The sequence below is a fragment of the Procambarus clarkii genome, chromosome 56 (assembly GCF_040958095.1).
Source record: "Procambarus clarkii isolate CNS0578487 chromosome 56, FALCON_Pclarkii_2.0, whole genome shotgun sequence".
Lineage (NCBI taxonomy): Eukaryota > Metazoa > Arthropoda > Malacostraca > Decapoda > Cambaridae > Procambarus > Procambarus clarkii.
Genome location: NC_091205.1, coordinates 21981020 through 22006297, shown reverse-complemented (window position 1 = coordinate 22006297; position 25278 = coordinate 21981020). Strand labels below are relative to the sequence as shown.

General features: G+C 43.5%; 2 protein-coding genes across 4 annotated transcripts in view; one reads left to right on the top strand and one right to left on the bottom strand.

Moving 5' to 3' along the window:
- Positions 1-372: 372 nt before the first annotated feature.
- LOC123770722 (uncharacterized) lies at positions 373-2261 on the bottom strand. The gene has a single exon (XM_045762845.1). The coding sequence runs from the start codon at positions 2244-2246 to the stop codon at positions 1062-1064; it is 1185 nt and encodes a 394-aa protein (XP_045618801.1). The 5' UTR covers positions 2247-2261; the 3' UTR covers positions 373-1061.
- A 148-nt stretch (positions 2262-2409) lies between these two features.
- LOC123770716 (TRIO and F-actin-binding protein) overlaps positions 2410-25278 on the top strand; it is an 86600-nt gene continuing 63731 nt past the window's right edge. Inside the window, exons 1-2 of one of the 3 annotated variants that reach the window (XM_069305859.1) lie at positions 2410-2573; positions 4396-4482. The gene's annotated coding sequence lies outside the window, so the exon portion shown is untranslated. Of the gene's footprint in view, positions 4291-4395; positions 4483-25278 lie in introns of all 3 variants that reach the window. The other 2 variants (XM_069305861.1, XM_069305860.1) reach the window with 2 other exon arrangements.

Sequence of the window (25278 nt, the reverse complement as noted above, 5' to 3'; positions counted from 1 at the left end):
AGTTTGATTGACCCCCTCATTGCTGTGAAGAATATATTATCACTCCTCAACAAGCTTCCATTTTCACATTTCGCTTATGTGGACAATATTTACTTTCTTGCTTCACTATTCACGGAGTGAATGGGGGTAATTAAGCCATGTTTACATCGCTCAAACACGATTAATATCACCCACATAATATTGATATATGAGGCGGGACCAAAGAGACAAAGCCTAACCCCCCGCAAACACAACTAGGTGAGTACAGGCTGTGAAGTGGTCGATCTTTAGGTATACAGTATAACTGAGAAATAACCAACACTCATCCATATATATATACTGTATCTAGAATATTATGGAGTTGTTAAAGAAACAAGAAACAAAACAAAGATATAATAAATATTTGTCATTTATTTCACATCATATCATTTTCATTTAACCGCACATTCCTCACACACATACATGTATATTTGTAAGCTTATACATGCTTTTCTAAACCTAATATCACAGTATAAATGGGAAATGGTATAAAACACATTAACAACTGGCGACCTTAGGAACATAGAAAAGGGTCGGGCTTTTTTTATGGTTTGTAAATATGCCACTTACATAATACGCAAATTTTACAAATTTACTGGCATTTGCTGCTAACTGCACTTCAGTCGTTAGTTATATATTCAGTTTAAAACAAAACAATAAATATATATAAAATAAACACTTTATAGTTCATAAAGACAACTATAATATAACGAAACCAGACATCATTACTAGTATTTTATGCAGCCTTAGAAGCATAGTACACAGCCGTTATTTATCTCCGAGAAAAATTCATTAACACAAGTTGTTGCATAGCAAACGCAGGACCAGTCAATGATAAAGCGTTGTTTAGGGTGACTCGTGAGGGCAATACCTCCAGTACCCGGTACTGGGATGCCACTTCCGATACCGGGGGCGCCACAGCCAACACGGGAAGCTAAGGTTGCAACGTCCATCACCCGGTACTGGGGCCAGCTACACCCATAGGGAGGTTGTGGGGGCCGATATACTCGATCTTGTTTGTCCCCAACACAGCTCAAAGTGTCTCAGCCGAATAACGTGCTGACTCTGCGGCATATTCCTTTGGGATCCTTGACGAACCCGGCAGGACATGCGCCGTTTACGGAGGGAGAGGAGCGTGTGGTGGGAATGATGAACTGTTGGCGGCACTCATTGAGGTAATCACGGAGAGACCCTGCAGGGCATGCTCGCAGGGTGTGCACGTCCAAAATGTTTCTTGTATCAACTTCGAAGGAGCAATCCACTGTATTGGTTTCAGGATAAAAGGTCATTCGGTCTTTATTGCAGTAGCCGAGGTACATCTTACGATAACATTTTCTGGTGACGTCGTCCTTCACGTAGCCGTCCATGACGCATTCATTAGGGACGCACTCTGGTGCACCAGAGGCTGACAACTGGAAATACTCGCCGAAGTTGCAGGATCCTCTCACTTGCGGAGCAAAACATTTACCGCTATATACGTCGTAGATATAGTTCGGCTCACAATCGCACATGGCTACTCCTGAAAATTCGACGTACAGTATTTGTCCATCTTTACACACAGAAAAATCGGATACACTGACACACTTTTCCTTATATTTTAACTGGCCGAAGGGACACGGTCGAGGCTCACATAGAGGCCGATTATCCCGGAGCACCAACCACTGTCCCTCTGCACACGGGCCCAGGGTTAGGAAGCTGTGGCAGGTACCGTTGATTACCATAGAGCCTCCTTGAAGTGAACAGTTTGACTCGGAAGGCACCTCTTTGGGAGTATTTCCGCGTGTGGATGCTGACGAAAACACGACGCCATCTGGGCCAACACCATCTTGACGGTTGGTGCCAGAGGATTGCTTAGACCCCGGGAAGACTAGTGATACCCTGCTACTCTGGCCTCCAGGCGGAGTCTTCATCAAGCTCTTGCCACGTGCCGACAATGGTGAGGCTGCTTCCGCCTCGCCAAATAGAATGGGGTTACCTTTGGCGTCATTATTGTCCAAGAGCCTGGCGTTGGCGTTAGATTTTGGTAAAGACACAGGGGAAGGGGTGATGTTTTCCGCCAGGCAGGCTATCACAACAGCAAATATCACCTTCATACTGAAAATATGTTCACTTGCACTGCAAGCCGTCAGGATTATTGCTACAAGACTGACAAGTAGTCCACGCACGTTCCACCAGCTGTCTGCTTCAACGCTGCAGCCTCTGCTTATATTGCCACCAGCCGCCAACATCCTGCGTGCCAGGAGAAGTTCTCACACACTTCAATATACTCATAAACCAAAGAATAAACTATCCATATTACCAACATATGTACATGTAAAATGTAAACTTTCACTGCATATCGTTTTAATAATCCTTGTTGTTCATTTATTTTCGTAACACATTTATATATTTATCTATTTTTCATATAATATTGAATGTGCATTATATAGAAGCGCGGCAACTGGCGCGGGAGTCCCCCAGCTGGGACGCCTCACAGGCACCAGACGCTCCCACAGGTGTTGCTGCGGGCAGCTCGGCCTCACCAGTAATACAAATCAATGAATGCCATCAGTGTGGTAAGTTATCTGGAACATCTCACGTTTGTTCATTGATTTGCTTACGTTCTGATTAAGGAGGAGTGCGTGTGAGGGGTGAAACATCGCCGTGAGTATGTTGATGAGGAAGCGTGAGTCACTGATAATGCAGCTATAACTATTCTTTATACTTCAATTCATTCATTATTCACCATATATACATCCTGTGAGCAGTGGTGGTATAGTTACAGACACATGATGTGCTCAAGAACTCATTCCAGTCATTCATTTAGCTAAGCAAGTTACGAAGTTAATGAACTTTAATTACAGCCGTTTGTAAACATTGTCTGTTGATAAATTTAATTAGTTTCCCAATACACATGTCTGTCATGGGATATGTATCACAGCCTCACAGAATAGGTTCAATAGTTTATCATACATTTGTTTAACTGTAAGCAAGTTATAGTAGTGATAATCTAGTTACATAGTTTGTAAACAGATATGACCTTCATTCCTACAATAGCTCAGGCATTAAAAGTCGTGTTCATTGGCTTAGCAAATTCGTTATAAAGTTACAAGGATTTAGTTGTAAAATTACAGTATTGCAGTTGACGTTGAAGTGATGAGGTAAGCTCTTAGAAATTTACAAGCAGTGCCAGGTTACATACAGTATATGCAATATCTACAGTAGACAAACTTGGAATATATGTGAACAGGATTCTGCGTAATATCTGAGAATAGCTGCTGGGAGGACAGGAAGTGTTGTCATTGTACTCCCGCTCAAGGCAACATACACGGCGGGTGTGTTACAGTTGAGAGGCGGGACCTAAGAGCTAGAGCTCAACCCTCGCAAGCCCAACTAGGTGAGTACACGAGAGCAATGTAAGAGTTAATAACTGGGCATTCATCTTGCAAGTTGAATTGTTAGCAACACTTGTAGCGCTCAAGATATTTTAATACACTGTCATAACTAGTTAATCTCCGACACCTTATCCTCATTACTGAACAACTTGCAATCAAACCATTTTTCTGATACTAGACATACTTATATACGATATATACTTGATAAAGGAATCAAGAGTGAAATTGGCATGGATTCCATCATGCATGATGATGCCCTTGGCAAGGCTGCAGTAAATAAAGATGATGTATATAATCTTGAGTTGTCAAACCAGTCTAGAAATGTCATCAGAAGAGACCGTTCGGATGAACGCGAAAAGAGCAGAAGAGTCAAACAAAATAATTGTATGATTATATGGGTAAGTAACAAAATCACAGCCCGAATATGACTAGGCTTCAAGTTTCACCGGAAATATCCGGCCTGTCATAATGATCTATAGATGGCATGAAATGTAAAGTGTTTACAAATACGAACATGCACCAGAATATTAGAACCCATATTGTGTGGAAATATAGCAGTTTATAGATTGATAAAAACTGTAACGTTGAATGAATGAATGACGCATTGCTTTATTGTAGGATTGCCATATCTGAACAGTCTGAATCCAGGACACACCCACTAACAGTCTGCCCCCGCCCACCACACATGTTGGCCCTTTGGTGTTACACACACTTTTTGAACTTTTAGTACGATTTCAGGCCAGAGCGAGTTGTTTGGGCATGTTTTCTGCAACCCATCATCAAAACAGCAGCTCGTCCTAAGGCCAACCCATGTTCGTGAGCATAATTTCGTCTTCAGGCTATGCTCGTCCAAGCTGCAGCCAATCCCAAGACGTATTCATGAATTTTAATGTACTATGTACGTAAGGTACTTTCTGAAATTGAAGTATTATTATATATTATAATTTTATGCAGTTATGGTTAGGTGTGTTAAAGTTCTGTAGGTAATTATTTGTTTTTGCAGTACGTAGGTGAAGCATCGCATACATTCTGCTGCCTGGAAGCTCAGTCTGGAGCATTCTCAACCTTCCGTACAACAGCATTTTAGAAGGTAAGTCGTCGGAAGAATTCTCAATCATCAGTGCGAGAGCTGCTTGAAAGGTAATGTATCTGGACCGCCAGTGAAGTATCTTCAACATCTTAATCTTCCATAAAGGTAAAGTTGAGATGTTTTATGTGTTGGTATTAAGTTCCTTCTAGTGTTGCTAATTGTTATTATTAATAGCAGTATTTTAACCATTAATAGAATCTTCATTAATATTATCCAGGCAAGTCCATCAGATTCTTTACAAAATTCCCACCAGTATCTTGACATCTTCTCAGCAAGACCCTCCCCACCTCTAAACTCTAAAACAACCTATCTCATTTGCTCAAAAATCGGCCCTCACTACTTACATTATCCGTTTGTATGCACTCGGAATACAAGCCTACTAAATAAACGTTATATTGCAGAAATAAAAGCTTAGGAAATTCACACTAGGATATGCCCGAAACGTTTTGCGTATTAGTAGCTTTATTTAATATGCAACTTCTGTACCTACAAGTAAACCACTGTAATGTGTTCTTATGTATATTTAATGAATGAAACTATTATTATTATTAATCATTGTTATTATAAGTTGGTTGGTTTTTCAACTGTGGAAGCCTACCCCCCCCCCCCCTCCCTGTTTCTCGGAATTTATACGCTAAGAGTTTTCTTAAAACCCTCTACATTTCCAACATAGCTCAGAGACAAAATTTTTTGTACCTCTTATTACACCAGCAATTCGTGCTAACATATCAACTCACAAGTTGTATGATAAATGTCAAAGTAAAAATACAAACAATCTCATTAAACTGAGCAGATTTTTAAATGTAATCTACCTGACGTGACTGAGGAAATGTGGTAAGTGCGGTACGGCAAAGTTCCATTGTGGGGGTCTAACCTTTCTCATATACATCAATGACATAGATGAGAATATTACAAACCACATAAAATTTGCAGCTGACACCAAGATTTATGGTAACGTAGGAAGTGACAATGATATTGAGGCCTTATAGTGACATCTAGATGAACTGCACAAGTGGTCGGAAGACTGTGTGACGAGAATCTGGTATAGAGCAGTGGATATTCTGGCTGGTGTTGTGCCAATCGTACATTAATACAAATAAAAAACTGCTTGGGTCCTCTACAGTGTGAGAGCTGCTGGTATAATCCAAAGAGGAATTAAAACTTTAAACATTTAATATAACAAAAAATGACTTTAATTTTCTGCCTAATTTGTTTTAGTAGCCTCACCCACGATAATTAATCGATGTTTTCGTTTGTCATATAGTTAATTTTGTGTCCATTTTCTCTTGGCGTTTTCATTTGAATTTAAATTAATGTTTGTTGTATAATAGCCAAGATAACTCCATTAAGTTGCCTAACGTTTCAGCATTCATTTAGATAATAAAAGTATAGACAATAATAAGAGACTAAATACACACCAATCTTGTCCATGGAGTTCGCTTGTTGACCTTACCCTCGTTAAATTTGCAACTTTCACTAACATGTATAGATTACGTGCCTATATTTGTATTATTACTTTTGCGTTTGTTGCCGATCCAGGCAGAAATAGCTTAAAAACACGCAGTTTAAATCAGAATATTCTTAATGTAGCTAAATCAGAATATTCTTAATGTAGGCGATGAGTCACAATAACGTGGCTGAAGTAACGATCGACTTGAGAATGGTCCAGGACGGACCGAAACGTCGTCGTCCCTTCAATTTCTAGTGTGTGGTCTGGTCAACATTCTTAATGTAGCTATCCACTAAAACGCTAAAATTAGCTTAAGGAATAGGAAGGGAGTTGGTGGCGTTTGTATGCGTGTAAGCAAACACTGGTGGGAGCGGACACTCCCTGGAGGCCACGGCCCTTCCCCTTGGTGCAAGGTGGCGCCCGGCTCCATCAGATCAAGAAGATGGAACGCTGCTGACCTCCTACCTGGCGGCGGAGGTAGAAAGTGGACACCACGAGGAAAACAGCTTAAATGTCAGTGTTGCAATATTTCCATGTTTGAATATTTGCGTTCCGATGCTGAAACGACTATATCTAGTTGGTTTGGAGTTGAACTTACAGCCTATCAATTTCAGGAGGCTGAAATTGATACTAAAGCCACTAAATTGATTACTAAAGCCACTACAGGAGATGTCTGACCAAGCAGAAAGTACACTTTAATCCAGAACTAAAGTAAACTTAATATATGTACCCCGAGAAGATGAGTATACATCTCAGTGTATACCTTCCCAACTACCGGGTACTCCTGCAGTGCCTGGGATCTTATTGAAGAATATATTTGTGCAGTAATGTATTTACTTGTCGAGAACTGATAGCGTTATTAGTAACACTGCTGTTGTTACTAGTAACGTTACCAATCTTTATTGAAATCATAATTGTTACTTGAAAATAATTGCTATTAGCAACGCATACTAGACTTACTTGTAACGCAATAATTGTTATAGCAACGATACTAATCTTTCTTTAAACGATAATTGTTACTAGAAATATTACCATTATTGCTAGTAACATTTCCACTTTCCCTAGTAGTGCTGCCATTGTATTAGTACGATACCCCCATGATATCACTCATTACGTTATCCCCATTATATCACTTATTATTATGTTACCCCATTATAATACTAATTTGCGTTATCCTATTATATTACTATCTTTTCGGGTGCCATTTGTTATTATCAGTGATATCACGAATTCTAGTAACATTACAATTCAATTATATAATTTGTACCTTTGTAGTTACTAACCCCTGTCTTGTCCGAAACGATGTATATAGTTTCGGGCTTCCACCTTGGCTTCTGGAGGCCTATATGACCTCCAGAAGGCCTATATGGCCTCCAGAAGGCCTATATGACCTCCAGAAGGCCTATATGGCCTCCAGAAGGCCTATATGACCTCCAGAAGGCCTATATGGCCTCCAGAAGGCCTATATGGCCTCCAGAAGGCCTATATGGCCTCCACCTTGTTTATTTACAATCGCTATATTTCGAGGGAAACCAAATATGTTATCTTTTATTGGTTTATGAGATTTTCGGGTTATATAAATATAGAATAAATTCACATGTGAAAATATACGTATGGAGTGACTTGTGTATGTTGGAAATGAGTTAGCTGCCTAAGCAACGGTGCCTAGATGTGGGATGGGAGCGTGAGGCTACCAGGTGTGGGATGTGTGCCACGGTTACACGGCTGGGCACGTGTGTGTGTATATATGTGTGTGTGTGTATATGTGTTGCCGTGTACGTGTTGGCATCTTATTCTTTAGGTCATGGCTATCATGCGCGATCCCTCCAGCCTCGGAAGGCTCCAGTGAAACTACCTTCCTAATTTCTGTTGTTATCTTGAGATGATTTCGTGGCTTAGCGTCCCCGCGGCCCGGTCCTCGACCAGGCCTCCTTTTTGTTACACATCACCCAGGAAGCAGGCCGTAGCAGCTGTCTAACTCCCAGGTACCTATTTACTGCTACGTGAACAGGAGCATCAGGGTAAAAGAAACTCTGCCCATTTGTTTCCGCCTCCACCGGGGATCGAACACGGAATCTCAGGACTACGAATACGAGGCGCTGTCCACTTAGCTGTCAGGCCTAGTAATCAACGAAATTCTTGCAATTGTTTTAGTTCGAAGGTCACTATAATTATACAGACTGACGGGTATAATGTATAGCGCGAGGAGATGACGGGGCAGGAACATATATTATAAAAACGCAAACGTTTGATTATATACCGAGTCCAGCGTCTAGTGGAAATTCCATGGAGGAGCGAGCAGGATCTTTCAGATTACGTAAGAAATAACCTGAAATAATCGTTCACCGTTCTTCCTCGGTGAACGAGGAAGAACGAACAGTACTAGGAATTTGCGAGGAAGCTTTTGTTACAAAAATAGGCATGTTACGTGTTCCGAAGTATTCCAGAGGGTTACGTGGTGGAGGTGGGGTTCCTCGATTGTTTCAAGCGTGGGTTGGACATGTATATGAGTGGGATTGGGTGGTTATAAATAGGAGCTGCCTCGTATGGGCCAATAGACCTTCTGCCGTTACCTTTGTTCTTATGTTAGTAGGATGTTGGGGGGGGGGGGGTAGAAATAGCCTAAGCTACTCTATCCCTTTGAGATGTATTTATTGCTTATCTCAATAAACATACTTGAACTTGAACTAGGATGTCACCTTCATCCGCAAGGAGAGCGTCTCATTTTGGGTTGTTAATGGGGATACTGCATATATTGGCGGGTGAGTAGTACATTCTTGGGTAGTCACTAGTACCCATAGCGTGTCGGGCAGAACACGTATAACCACAAAAGGAATTGACAAGATACATTTTAAGAGTTTTCATATAAATCAACACATCTGAAGATGTACGAGTCCATCAACACATCTGAAGATGTACGAGTACATCAACACATCTGAAGATGTACGAGTCCATCAACACATCTGAAGATGTACGAGTACATCAACACATCTGAAGATGTACGAGTACATCAACACATCTGAAGATGTACGAGTACATCAACACATCTGAAGATGTGTTGATGTCCACGAAAGCGCTTAAGTAATAAGCTTAAGTAAAAGGTGACAATTTTTTTACCATGTCGTGGCCTAGTCGACTAAGGCAGCGTCTGGGATCATCCCGGGCGTTCGAGTTCGAACCCTCATCACGGCCCGTGTTGATTTGTTCAAATATTGTTTCATTTTCCTTCGTGGTTATGGGTTTTCACATTATCCCCTGGCTAGCACCAGGGTCCAAGTGGTCAAGGCCGGCCCCCCCCCCCTGGGCGTTGCTCCTACACTAACACCGCCAGAAGACGGTGACCAGTCACAATAAATGCATGAGTCACCTAAGACAACTTTCTCCCTCACGCCTGTAGTCTGCTTCCTGCTTCCTCAGTCATCACAACACGCAACATTCTTAGAGTTGCCGATAAGGTGGATAACGCCACGATGGTTGACAGAGACGGAATTGACATACAAGGATGGACATACATGTACATGCTGAGCTCCCAAATGGGTAAACAAAAGATACGAGGAAGGTGAAGGGACGACGACGTTTCGGTCCGTCCTGGACCATTCTCAAGTCGATTGCGAGAATCGACTTGAGAATGGTCCAGGACGGACCGAAACGTCGTCGTCCTTTCACCTTCTAGTGTGTGGTCTGGTCAACATACTTTAGCCACGTTATTGTGACTCATCGCCTGCAAAAGATACGAGGATTTTTTCATTGATTGAACAAATGTGTAGTGTAGTGTATTGTTTCAGTGAATGTTTCGGTGAGTTGTCCTCGGGGTACGAGGCGGAGCAGCACCAACTACACCAACTCAAGTACAAATACATGTACTATAAAACTAACAAGATAAGCACACCATGATTATACTCTTTCCGATCGGTGAGGATATCGATTTTTTTCAAGGCTTCCTTCTTCATTATTCACAAAAACAGAGGAGGTGGTGTGGTATTCGGATACAAGATTATGTTCCGTTATAGTTTAGTATAACGTAACCTGTCAACTCAAACCAGTGTAAACATACTAAGATACGAGGACAACAATGTAAAATTTTACAATACTTGGTGCAGCGCTGATAGCAGGTAACGTGTTGACCAGACCACACACTAGAAGGTGAAGGGACGACATTTCGGTCCGTCCTGGACAATTCTCAAGTCGATGAGGTGAGCTAACGTGTCTTTCCTACCGGAAAGACGACTTCATAACATAAACATAACCAATGTGCATTACATCATATCCAACTCCAAGTGGAGATGATTGGTCACCAATCATCTCGTACACATTCCGTGAAATCATTTGATTCAGAAAAAAAACTCATCGTGCGCGCATGATTGTACTCGTACGCTCGTGCTTAAGGCTGCGTCACAACTCCTGTGTAATTACCTAAGTGTAGTTACAGGATGAGAGCTACGCTCGTGGTGTCCCGTCTTCCCAGTACTCTTTGTCGTATAACGCTTTGAAACTACTGACGGTCTTGGCCTCCACCCAACTTAACACTTAACTTATTCCAACCGTCTACCACTCTGTGTGTAGCATTGTAGCTGCGGCTCACGAATGTTATGGCTCCCAATCCTCTCGATTATTGCCTCACCTGTGAATGGGCTTAGCTTTAATTATTTCCCTTGTAACGCATTTCACTTGCTTATCGCTATGTAAAGTGCTTCCCAACATCCCCTTGGGCTCTCTCGCCAAGGAAGCAGGAATCTCGAGGAAGCAGCCCATATCAGTTGTCTAACTCCCAGGTACCTATTTACTGCTAGGTGAACAGGGACACCAGGGTGAAATAAACTCTGTCCATTTGTTTCTGCTTCTGCCAGGGATCGAACCCGGGCTCCTAGGACTTCTACCCTAGAGTTAATGATATATTTTTATGTTATATCCACTCAGCCACGAGGCCCCTGTGTGTGTGTACTCACCTATTTGTAAGGTTACAACAAAGGCATAAGGTGAAAGAAACTAACCATTGTGAGTTGATTTGTACATACCTAAATGTACAAACCTCTGTGTGTTGGTCTCCTGGAAGGTGTCAGTGGGTACGCCACACCCAGGTGGTGGTGGTGGTGGTTGGGCACACCATGTCACACCCCTGACCTTCACTGTGGGATATTATCAGGATGGGTGGGCGGAGTGGGAGAAGGTGGGAGGGCGGAGTGGGAGTAGGTGGGAGGGTATATAAAACTTGCTTTAATTTCGAGAGTCATGCAAGATTTTTCTTGACCAATAACTGAGACAAATGGTGACACGAGAAAATGTTCTCTGGTATATCTTTCTCTCTCAATCTTTGTCCGTCCTCCTTCGAAGTCAGTATACCTGTTTGTCTCCTTGTGTCTAACTGGAGTCTTGAGCCACGTCCTACCAAATCTCAGATTGTTGTCCTGTTACTAGCCTTCTTAATGAGACTCGGAGGAACTGGAGGAGATAACTGCCTCAAGACAATAATTTTTCCTAGTTATTCACAAACCTTTAGGACATAGAGGTAATAATTATCCCCTTGTGCCACGCTGGGTGACGCAGATCCTGTGATACGCCTCGCAAGAAACTGGTCTACTATTGTTTTTGTGGCGTAGATCTGGAAGCCAGCCAATGTGACGCACATTTATGATGCTCGCAATGACGCAAATCCTGGGATACTCAAGGCTCAAACCCTGACAAATATGATATGACAGATATTTTAAAAGATGTTATACTGTGTTATACTGTGTTATACTATATAAAACACTATAGGCTAGATCCTGGAATTATGCTAACTTAAAGAACCTCTGGAAAAAAACAGTATTTTACATAGAATTTAAAGTGTTCAATATATGATCATGGAAGATATAATAAATGGCATATATATATACATATATATATATATATATATATATATATATATATATATATATATATATATATATATATATATATATATATATATATATATATGCAAACAAGCCTGAATGGTCCCCAGGACTATATACAACTGAAAATATATACACGAGAATAATATACACGAGATCAGATATATATATATATATATATATATATATATATATATATATATATATATATATATATATATATATATATATATATACGCTGCTACATACACTATTCTATATGACACATCAAGGTATATACTTCCCAAAACACATATTCTTTAATACTCGCTATACTACAGATCCTGGAATACAATCTAAGTGATACATGTCTAAATACATATCCTGGAATATAGACTGCATACATATCTTGGAATAAACGTTACACAATATCCTGGAATACATGTTACAGAATACATATCTTAGAATACATAATATACACGAGATCCTGGAATTATATTCAACATGACGCATATCCTGGAATACATGTTACAGAATACATATCTTAGAATACATAATATACACGAGATCCTGGAAGTATATTCATCATGACGCATATCCTGGAATACATGTTACAGAATACATATCTTAGAATACATAATGTACACGAGATCCTGGAAGTATATTCGACATGACGCATATCCTGGAATACACGTTACACAATATCCTGGAATACATGTTCCTTGACGCATGTCCTGGGATACTCGCTATACGACGCTTCCTGGAACGAAATGTATACATAAATCATACACACCATCGTTACTGCTTTGAATACTGTATGAATTGTTTCCTCAATACAACAACGAGATGTATTCACCTTTATCTGATTATCCTTATTCCGACTGTCCAGTAGGGTAGTTAAGTTCAACCTATTACGAGTACTAAACCTGTACCCCCATACAGCCCCGAGTCCTCCCCTGTTTGTCTGTCTGTCCCCCCAACCTATCCCTCTGTTTATGTCTGCTGCTGGTGTCAGTTGCTGTTGTTTAAGATTCAGCTACTGGGAACAAAACGTTCCAAGTAGCACGGGCTATGGCGAGCCCGTAGTGGACTTAACTGGTACACAAGAGTGGGGCTGTAACTTGTGTGTGTGTGTGTGTGTGTGTGTGTGTGTGTGTGTGTGTGTGTGTGTGTGTGTGTGTGTGTGTGTGTGTGTGTGTGTGTGTGTGTGTGTGGTGTGTGTGTGTGTGTGTGTGTGTGTGTGTGTGTGTGTGTGTGTGTGTGTGTGTGTGTGTGTGTGTGTGTGTGTGTGTGTGTGGTGTGTGTGTGTGTGTGTGTGTGTGTGTGTGTGTGTGTGTGTGTGTGTGTGTGTGTGTGTGTGTGTGTGTGTGTGTGTGTGTGTGTGTGTGTGTGTGGTGTTAGTGTTGGGAATTATGTATATTCAGCCTTAAATCCTATTCTCTTTTCTTCCAATTCCTGTAGTTGCCTTCTTTTATTGTAGCTTCCTGTCTCCCTTTCACATCCTCATTCCCTTGCACTTGTTGGGATTGAATTCCAGCAACCATTTGTTTGGCAGTGTGGTGCTAGTACTTAGTTGTACTCATCTAGTTGTGCTTGCAGGGGTTAAGCTCTGGCTCTTTGGTCCTGCATCTCAACTGTCAATCAGCTGGTGTACAGATTCCTGAGCCTATCATATCTGGACTCTATCATATCTACCTTTGAAACTGTGTATGGAGTCGGCCTCCACCACATCACTGCCCACCACAATGGGTAGTGAACCCATTGTGGTGCTAGTGAATCCAGTGGGGGGGGGGGGGGGGAGCCTACCTGGCTAGTGTGGTAAATATGGTATGGTGACGCCAGTGTATTGACTGAAGTTCCCCCCGGATGCTACCCACAACAGTTGCCTAACTCCCAAGTACATATTAACCCAAGGTGAACAAAGGTATGGTGAGACGAGCTACTGTCCTAGCAACCTCCACCTCACCAGCAGAATAATCAATTTCTCAACCAGGGAAACTCTTCTCTGGGCGGGTGCCCCTCAAGGCTGTGCATGGTGACCCCTGCTGGGCGGGGGACGTACATAGGTTCTTCGTCTCCTGCTGGCAGCCAGTCTCTTCAAAAACCAGTCTCTCCTCTACACACTCTCACAACCACAGCTTCAACTACCGTAGCTACACCAACCACACCAATCACCAATCTCCAACAACCACAGCTCTAACAAACACAACTCTAACAAACACAGCTCTAACAAGTACAGCTCCACCAACAGCCAAAAAGAGGGCCGTGTCCCCCTTTCCCTTGCGGCCGGACGGACAGTGTGAGTCCGGTCCCTTGCTAAAACCGGATGAACGAGTATGTAAATTTAAATCCTTGGTGTTTGCGTATTTATTTGTATGCGATTCGTTTGTGTTTGTGTATGTGTGCGGGCGTGTGTATAAAGAGGAGGAGAGGGTGGACCAGCTAACACCAGAACAGAGTAGAGAACGGTCATTGTTACTAGGCGGACCCAGAGACGAACCTTAGGTTACAGTAAGACCCAAGGTACTGTGTCCCAAGGTACTGTGACCTTGGGACACCATCCACCAGTACTCTGCACATCCGGGGTACAAGAGGATCCCCCGCTCCTGTGCCAGGTAAGTTACGGGCTCACCATAGCCCGTGCTACTTGCAACTTGTTCCGAGTAGCTGAATCTGTAACAACAACAACATCCGGGGTACAAATCACTGGGCTATGTACAGAGACAATGGTGTATATAAGAACTCTAAAAAAAACAATATCAGCCTTTCCTATTAATTTTAACATTGTGGGTTGGGATAATAGGTTTTTGCTTCCTCTTCGTTTATTAAACATTTCATTTCATCGACTATTACGCTTGAAGAAAATTTTCTCACTCCCAACCACTTGGGCTGGACGGTAGAGCGACGGTCTCGCTTCATTCAGGTCGGGGTTCAATCCCCGACCGTCCAACTGGTTGGGCACTATTCCTTTTCCCCCGTCCTATCTCTGATCCTTATCCTGACCCCTTTCCCAGTGCTATATAGTCGTAGTGGCTTGGTGCTTTCTCCGGGATAATTCCCTCCCTTCCTCCACCATGGCATTTCCTTTAAGTACAATACGTCTCTTCTTCTTTCTTTCTATCTTTTCCTAGTGTTGTTAAGTCCAGCTACATCCACTATTCCTCTTACCACTTCTCACGTAGTTCTCAGGTCCACTTACATCCACTATTCTCCATACCACTTCTCACGTAGTTCTTAGGTCCACTTTCATCCACTATTCTCCATACCACTTCTCACGTAGTTCTCAGGTCCACTTACATCCACTATTCTCCATACCACTTCTCACGTAGTTCTTAGGTCCACTTTCATCCACTATTCTCCATACCACTTCTCACGTAGTTCTTAGGTCCACTTTCATCCACTATTCTCCATACCACTTCTCGCGTAGTTCTCAGGTCCACTTACATCCACTATTCTCCATACCACTTCTCACGTAGTTCTTAGGTCCACTTACATCCACTATTCTCCATACCACTTCGGTCCTGGGACCACGATAACGTTCCTAGTGTGTGTGAACGACCTACAAGAGGAAATGAGTTCGTAAAGGTCAATGTTTGAAGATGATGCAAAGTCGAATAGGAATGTAAAAACAAAGGAGGACTGCAGGAAGTTACGGGAGGACCTTCAGAAACTCCAGGAGAGGGCAAAATGTGACTGCTAGAATTCAACCCTAACAAGTGTAAGGTAATGATGAGGGAACGGGAGAATGGTCCGTATCTTTAGAGATATGTTTAGATATCTCCTTTTAGATATCTACACAATTAGTGGAAGGGAACTACAGGAATCGGAAAGAAAGATTTTGTTGGGGATATAATTTCAACACTAACACCAAAGACACACATGAACAGAATAATATCTGCAGCATGTGAAACGCTGTCAAACATTAGAATATCATTCTAATGTTCTAAATCCTTTAAAAACTTGTGTCAGAACTCTTTCAAGGCAATAAACACAACCTTCGTTAGACCAGTACTGGAATACGCAGTACCGACATGGAGTATGAACTTTCTGAAGCTTAAATCCGAAATTACAAGATTACTGCCAGAGCTAAGTATACTAAGCTATGAGGATAGGTGAAGGAAATTATACCTCACAACTCTGGAGGAGAGAAGATAGAGAGAGGACATGATCGCAACGTACAGGATACTGAGGGGAATAAACATGGTGGACAAGGATAGCCTCTTTGGTATGAGAGAAGGTAGGACAAGAGTACATGTGTGGAAGATGGGAACGTAAATGAGTCGATGAAATGTAAGTAAATGCTCGTACCCAGTACGAGTGGTCAACAAGCGGAATGACCTGAGAGAAGTTATAGAAGCCACCTCCATCCACAACTTTAAGGCCAGATTCGATAAGAAATTCGAACGTCAGAATAGATACATTACAACACAAGAGGTTGTGGGCGGGGCATAAGGAGCTAGACCTCACTTCTCCGTTGTCATTGACAGGTAAGTACAGCTACACCCTGCCTCACAACACAGATACACCCTGCCTCACAACACAGCTACACCCTGCCTCACAACACAGGTACACCTGCCTCACAACACAGCTACACCCTGCCTCACAACACAGGTACACCCTGCCTCACAACACAGGTACACCTGCCTCACAACACAGCTACACCCTGCCTCACAACACAGGTACACCCTGCCTCACAACACAGCTACACCCTGCCTCACAACACAGGTACACCTGCCTCACAACACAGCTACACCCTGCCTCACAACACAGGTACACCTGCCTCACAACACAGCTACACCCTGCCTCACAACACAGCTACACCCTGCCTCACAACACAGCTAAACCCTGCCTCACAACACAACTACACCCTGCCTCACAACACAGCCACACCCTGCCTCACAACACAGGTACACCTGCCTCACAACACAGCTACACCCTGCCTCACAACACAGGTACACCCTGCCTCACAACACAGCTACACCCTGCCTCACAACACAGGTACACCTGCCTCACAACACAGCTACACCCTGCCTCACAACACAGCTACACCCTGCCTCACAACACAGCTACACCTGCCTCACAAGACAGCTACACCCTGCCTCACAACACAGCTACACCCTGCCTCACAACACAACAACACCTGCCTCACAACACAGCTACACCTGCCTCACAACACAGCTACACCCTGCCTCACAACACAGGTACACCTGCCTCACAACACAGCTACACCCTGCCTCACAACACAGGTACACCCTGCCTCACAACACAGGTACACCTGCCTCACAACACAGGTACCTCCCCCCCCCTGACAACGCAGTTCCACACCACCTAACAACCAAGATAAATTACATAAAGGTGTTGCATCAGTGGATATAAAGTGTAGCGATGCAGAGGCATGAAGGAAAGCCACTAGGAATGTGCAGCAGACATTCCATTCTCCACAGAACCTACCCTCCGCCTCCTCCAACACGGCCTCTCAACTAGTAGATAGCGTTTGTTTATGGTAACCAAGTCCTACGGGCTCACCATAGCCCGTGCTACTTGGAACTTTTTGTTCCAAGTAGCGAATCTTAAACAACAGGTAACAAACGTTATATATTCAATCTGCTATGAAAAGTAACAGCTCACATATATATGTTTTTTTTGTATACATTGGACTCGATGGGGGAGGTGGGTTGCTTGGGTTTGTACGTTTCTGGCTTGGTTAGGAGGTTGGATTTTTGACGTAATGGTTAGTGAAGCCGACGGATTGGTTACAAGGCCGCGCGAGGTTCGCCAGCTTAACAACGGTAGATTCTCTAGATTCTCACTAGAATGGTAGATTATCTACCATTTTCGTTGGTAGATGTGTGTTGTCTTCAAGTGGCGACAGATTTTTGTTGCTTTTCGGTATGGCCAGTTTGTTAAGAGGTATATATATATATATATATATATATATATATATATATATATATATATATATATATATATATATATATATATATATATATATATATTTATATATATATATATATATATATATATATATATATATATATATATATATATATATATATATATATATATATATATATATATATATATATTAGTTTTGGTAACAGTTTTACTTTTGTTTACCTGGTTGCTTACATGAACAATATAGTTTTATGGGGTTTATACTTTAAAATGTTGTGGTTTATTTATGTCAAACAACGGTGATTGAGATCGATCTGTGGCGACCCCCCCCCCCCGCCTGCGTTGGTGCCTGGTGAGGACACGCCCACTCACCTGGCCAGATGTAGGACACGCCCACTCACCTGGCCAGATGCGGGACACGCCCACTCACCTGGCCAGATGTAGGACACGCCCACTCACCTGGCCAGATGCGGGACACGCCCACTCACCTGGCCAGATGTAGGACACGCCCACTCACCTGGCCAGATGTAGGACACGCCCACTCACCTGGCCAGATGTGGGACACGTGTACTGGTCAGCCCTCCTCCCTGGCCACCGCCAACACCAGTTCGCAAGTGTCCAGCTGGGAAGGAGCTGGACATTGATTCCTCCCAATCACCAGGAGAACGGGAGAAGGGACACCATTCTATTCCCCCCCCTGTCCCATCCCAAATCCTTATCCTGATCTCTTACAAGTGCTATATAGTCGTAATGACTTGGCACTCTCTCCTGATAGTTCCCTTACCCATAGAGCAACCTGATTAAAATACGTTTCTAAACTATTTATGACGAAACAAGAATGAAATAGAGCAGAATACGTATAAACTGAACCGTACATACTCTTATACGTTTATTGAGGTCAGCAGGTGTTGTAGCCTGACGAACATTGTATGTTGTTGTTGTTATAGATTCAGCTACTCGGAACAAGTTCCAAGTAGCACGGGCTATGGTGAGCCCGTGGCTTACCTGGCACAGGAACGGGGCAAGTAGCAGGGGCTATGGTGAGCCCGTAGTGGACTTACCTGGCACAGGAGCGGGGCAAGTAGCAGGGGCTATGGTGAGCCCGTAGTGGACTTACCTGGCACAGGAGCGATGCTGTGTTGTCAATGCATTGTATAACAGTACATGCTTTTAAAATGCATAGTATAAGAGTGTGGTGTCGCACACTGCCACACTCTGGCATGAAGCGTGGGGTCGCGATTCTCTTCACCAAGACGTAAGACATAACTAGGTGACGTACGTGGATTCATACTGGGTGACGTACGTGGAATCCGCCCGGAGCAGGTCGACACATGGACGACGAGGAATGTGGGCTGGTGTAGGCTGCGTCCTGTCGTCCTTGTGGCGTAGGTCGACACAAGGACGATGAGGACTGTGGGCTGGGGAAGGCTGCGTCGTGTCGTCCTCCCCTGGGGCCTTCCGCCTCACGCCTCACACCGCGACACAAGTTCCATCGCACACAAGACCACTTGCCAACGGACTGTGAAACCTACCTAACATAACCTAGTTCAACCAAACCTTAACCCAACTCAACCTAACCTGACCTAACTAGAGCGAAATACAGTCTAACCTATGTTAATACAGCCTAGCATAGCAATATATACACGGTTTTAACACGCAGATAACGAACTTCGTCGAATCGTCTCGTGTCCGAAACGACCATACCGCTATGTGGGTATGTTCGGCCCTCGGGAGACTGAACTAAATGATGAGTTTATTGATGACTACTGTGTATAGTGATGGCTACTCACTGGCGAAGACCCCAGGGAGGACACGGGGGTGTAGTATTCACATACATGAATACTTACTGTATTGGCCGGTGTATAAATTATACGGATCTTTTGGTGGATTTATTTTTTTTAGTATGCTTCATTGTGCAATTATTGAAAGTAAATTTCAAGTGATTTTGTAACAGGGAAACATTATTTTGTGCGTGTATATATATATATATATATATATATATATATATATATATATATATATATATATATATATAAATTATATATATATATATATATATATATATATATATATATATATATATATATATATATATATATATATATATATATATATACCCAACATCCTGGCACTCACCAGGATGTTGTGGCACTTACCAGGATGTTGTGGGACTTCCCCCAGCTCTGGCTTGGCTGGCTCCCTGACCCGTGACTTAGCAACAAACTCATCAGACAAAAAAAAGGAAATAATCATCACCAGCGGATTGTAGCCGTGATCTCCCAGGGCTTAGTTCTGTATTTTAAAAATACAGTAATAATGTATTCACCTTGTGCTTGCGGGGGTTGAGTTCCTCTCAACTGTCAATCAACCAGGAAGCAGCCCGTAGCAGCTGTCTAACTCCCAGGTACCTATTTACTGCTAGGTAACAGGGGGGCATCAGGGTGAAAGAAACTCTGCCCATTTGTTTCCGCCATCGCTAGGGATCGATCCCCGGTGATCCCCAGGATTACACGAGTCCAGAGTGCTATCCACACAGCCACCGGCATCCCAGTTTATCAGGTAAAATGTGTGTGTGTGTGTGTGTGTGTGTTTGTGTCAACCTGCAGTCAAAGATCATATCGACATCATAGATCATATTCGACTGATTGATGATTGATGAAGATTAAGCCACCTAAAAGGTGGCACGGGCATGAATATCCCGTAAGTGGTGGCCCTCTTGAGCCATTACCAGTATCAAGAGCTGATACTGGAGATCTGTGGAGGTACGACTGCACCCTGCGTGACGGGAGATGTCTCCGACTCCACTAACAGACTACAATCCGACCACTAATGAATGACTTCCAGAGCAAGTTTTTTTGTATTCTTTGACAATTTGTTCCAGGGCTTCCAGTTGGGAGTTTGGAATGTCATTGTTTTTTTATCTAGCAGTTAGTTGCCTGTGGGGAGATATAGGTATTGTGGTGATGGTAGTGTGTGTGTGTGTATGTGTGTGTAGAGGTGGCCGGATGTGTGTAGAGGTGGCCGGATGTGTGCAGAGATGGCCGGATGTGCCTGGATGCCCACCATTTGTTTTTGGTTGAGACTTTCGGCTGAATTGATGTTGATCCAGCTCTCAATTTTCTCAAGTGTAAGACTTTACTGCAACGATACATGTCGTGTTCCAGACATGATAATCAGGGTAGCAGGAGACACTGGCTGGCTGTGTCTCACCACTGAGCTTGGATCCAAACCGTAAACCACGTGAATGGTTGAGCTCAACGGTGAACACCTGATGTTGGAAACTGTCCGTCTCATGGCAGGGTTTTCCCTCCTTGTAGAGCAGCAGGAGGAGGAGGATGACGGTGCAGCCGGAGATCTGATCATTTCCTGCTGCGTATCTCCAGGATTGTGGTAATGTTTATGTTACCACAATACCGGGTGTTCCATAAGGTACCACAGGAGTATGGTTATTGTTGTTTTAGATTCAGCTACTTGGAATATAAGTTCCAAGTAGCACGGGCTATGGTGAGATGGTAGTGGACTTACCTGGCACAGGAGCGGGGCAAGTAGCACGGGCTATGGTTAGCCCGTAGTGGACTTTCCCGGCACAGGAGCGGGGCAAGTAGCACGGGCTATGGTGAGCCCGTAGTGGACTTACCTGGCACAGGAGCGGTGCAAGTAGCACGGGCTATGGTGAGCCCGTAGTGGACTTACCTGGCACAGGAGCGGGGCAAGAAGCACGGGCTATGGTTAGCCCGTAGTGGACTTACCTGACTCAGGAGCGGGGCAAGTAGCACGGGCTATGGTTAGCCGGTAGTGGACTTACCTGGCACAGGAGCGGGGCAAGTAGCACGGGCTATGGTTAGCCGGTAGTGGACTTACCTGGCACAGGAGCGGGGCAAGTAGCACGGGCTATGGTAAGCCCGTAGTGGACTTACCTGGCACAGGAGCGGGGCAAGTAGCAGGGGCTATGGTTAGCCGGTAGTGGACTTACCTGGCACAGGAGCGGGGCAAGTAGCACGGGCTATGGTTAGCCGGTAGTGGACTTACCTGGCACAGGAGCGGGGCAAGTAGCACGGGCTATGGGTAGCCGGTAGTGGACTTACCTGGCACAGGAGCGGGGCAAGTAGCACGGGCTATGGTTAGCCGGTAGTGGACTTACCTGACTCAGGAGCGGGGCAAGTAGCACGGGCTATGGTTAGCCGGTAGTGGACTTACCTGGCACTGGAGCGGGGCAAGTAGCACGGGCTATGGTTAGCCGGTAGTGGACTTACCTGGCACAGGAGCGGGGCAAGTAGCACGGGCTATGGTGAGCCTCGTCTCTACAACAGCATGGGTTTCCTTTCCCTCTTATACTCATCGAGTCTGATGAGTTGGTGCACCTAACACACAGAAATCACAATAGCGTGATGCATCAAATGATCAAAATCCACAAGGGCCGTGAAGAGGGTTCGAACCTACGTCCGAGAGGATAACCTGTTACAGGTGCACCTCTTACTGGAATTTAGTAACAAATAAGCATTGCTGAAGGGTATTATTTTCTTAAAAAAATATACTATGAATGTACCATATTTCAAGCGGGTTGGAAGAACTGTAATATATTATAATACAAACAGCCCAAATGCAGGCGATGAGTCACAATAACGGGGCTAAAGTATGTTGACCAGACCACATACTAGAAGGTGAAGGGACGACGACGTTTCGGTCCGTCCTGGACCATCTTCTTGAGGTTATCTTGAGATGATTTCGGGGCTTTTTAGTGTCCCCGCGGCCCGGTCCTCGACCAGGCTTCCACCCCCAGGAAGCAGCCAGTGACAGCTGACTAGGTAACAGGGGCATAGGGTGAAAGAAACTCTGCCCATTGTTTCTCGCCGGCGCCTGGGATCGAACCCAGGACCACAGGATCATAAGTCCAGCGTGCTGTCCGCTCGGCCGCTCGGCACCATTCTCAAGTCGATTGTGAGAATGGCTTGATCGACTTGAGAATGGTCCAGGACGGACCGAAACGTCGTCGTCCCTTCACCTTCTAGTGTGTGGTCTGGTCAACAAACAGGCCAAACTTAACCATAAGGGAAAGTGAGCATCTCAGACTACCGGAACCATCCAATTTTAAGGAATTCCGGAGGAATAGGATTAACGGCATATTCTAAGCGCGACAAATATTTATGCTTTGCTGTTGTTTTTTACTCTCAATCAACCAGCTGCTGTTTATAATGAAATAAATATAATAAAAATAGTTAATATATAATATCGTTGTGAGTCCTGGCGCGGTGGGGGGGTGGGGGTGGCCTTGAAGGAAACTTGAAAGATATAAATGTCTTATTTCACGATAAAATCTTTCGAGTAGAACAGCGGAACGAAACTTGCATCCTGGGTCACCCCTGACGCCCACCTTAACCCACGGGGGTGACGCCTCTAACCCTGGGAAGACCCAGGTTCACAGGTTCGATCCCACAATCCTGCTCCAAATTTTTGCCCATAGTTATATCACGTTATTCTCATTTCGTTATGTATCTCATATTTCACCTTCGGGACTAATTGAGTCCTTATGTCTTGCCAGCTAAGCAATGGAAGAGCCGAGGAGCAGCATTGTTGATGTTGTTATAGATTCAGCCACTCGGAACAAGTTCCAAGTAGCACGGGCTATGGTGAGCCCGTAAGGGCAGCATTCCTGGATTAAGGCATTGAGGCCTAGGTGATTCCACAAGCACAAGGCTGTGCTTAGAGCATCACCTGGCCTTAATGCGACCATGAGCACACGGTACATATTTGTGGTGTGTGTAAGCAGTGTGGTACAAGTGCGTCAATGTAAATTCGCGTGATGCAATAGCATTCAAAAGCAGAGTTTTTACCCAAAGAAAAAATTCAGTGTCATTTGCTGGAACGTGTAAGGCTCCAGTTGCAATCATGCCAATGGAAAGCACTAAACCAGGCTCCAGCCGCTAATGAAGGAGGCCATTATATTGGACGAAGTTATCCTCCAGCTGCTGTAGGATGTCCCTCAAACGTTCGAAGTTATCCTCTAGCTGCTGTAGGATGTCCCTCAAACGTACGAAGCCAGCAGCCAGCCTCCTACCGCTGACGGATGTCATTGGAATGTACGAAGCCAGGCCGCGACGTTTGAGGATCTTTAAATGTATCTTTTGTAGCTATGAAGACGATGGTACAAATATCGACATGATAGACAAATGGAAAGACAAATTTGGTGCTGTTCACTTTACAGATTCTGGAAAAAATATAAAGCTAAAACCAAACTTAAAATTTACATATTTCTAGGCCTGGAATAGCACATATATGTACTATATCAGGCCTTAGATAGCACACGTTAGGTCTAGGATGGTTAGCTTAGGTTAGGTTGCAGTAGCAACATAAATATAAAAAGCTTTTCCGGTTTGGCCAAATTCACTAATACAAACGTCTACTTCCTTACACACAGAAATCACAATTGCGTGATGCATCAAATGAACAAATCCACAAGTCGATTAAGGCAGCGTCTCGGATGCTCTCGGACGCAGGTTCGAATCCTCGTCACGGCCCACGTTCGTCTACTTCCTATTGGTCCATCTCGTCCATATTTGGACGATCGACCACATGCCCAGAACGCTGTGCGTATTAGAGGCTGTATGTACTAGCTCTATCTATAAGTCTAACATTATATTTGTAAATCAACTATGTATGTACTTTTCCTGAATAAAAAAAAAATAATTTAATTAATTTAATTTAATTACTATATGTATTTTCATTTTAGGAGGATGGACTGATATATCAACCCGTCCTCGACTCAAGTCCATTACATCCAGCGGTCGACCCCACAGACGCATTCATAAATTTTAACATGTTGTTCGTTCAAAACGGGAATTTTCTCAAATAGAAATTAATATTGTAATATATTAGCATATTGTGCATATATATAGGCATAAGTTAGGTTAGGTTAGGTGTTTAGGTTCTGTTGTCGATTATTTGTATTTGTAGTACGTGGGTCAAGCATTTACAGCGTTGTGGTTCCAACATACAGTTCGTCCTCCAAACAAAGACCCAAAAGTGATTCCATGCACCCGCCAAACCCCCTGTTTTTTTAATGGAAAACTGTTTACACACGACTCACAACTGATTTCGTTCGAACACTTCCGGAACAAGTGCTTCACTGACGAATTTTGTTCGAACCACAACGCTGTAAATGCTTCGCCCACGTGCTACAAATACAAATAATCGCCAACAGAACCTAAACACCTAACCTGGGGAAGGATGGGGGTAGAAATAGCCTAAGCTACTCTATCCCTTTGAAATGTATATCTTTCTTGTCTCAATAAACATACCTGAACTTGAACTTGAACCTAACCAGTGCCTAAATATTCACAATATGCTAGTGTATAATAATGTTAATTTATATTTTGAGAAAGGTTCTGTTTTGAGTGAACATAATGTCACAAATTATGAATGCGTTTTGGGGGTCGAACGCTGGATAGAATGGACTTGGTCCGAGGACGGGTTGTGTAAACAGTGGGTTTGGGCGCTGGATTAACGAGCATTTCGCGGGCCTTTGTTGTTGAGGACAGGCTGGTTTTGAGAATATTTTTGTATATCTTGGATCCCGGTTCCAGTCACACAGGACTTAGAAAAGTC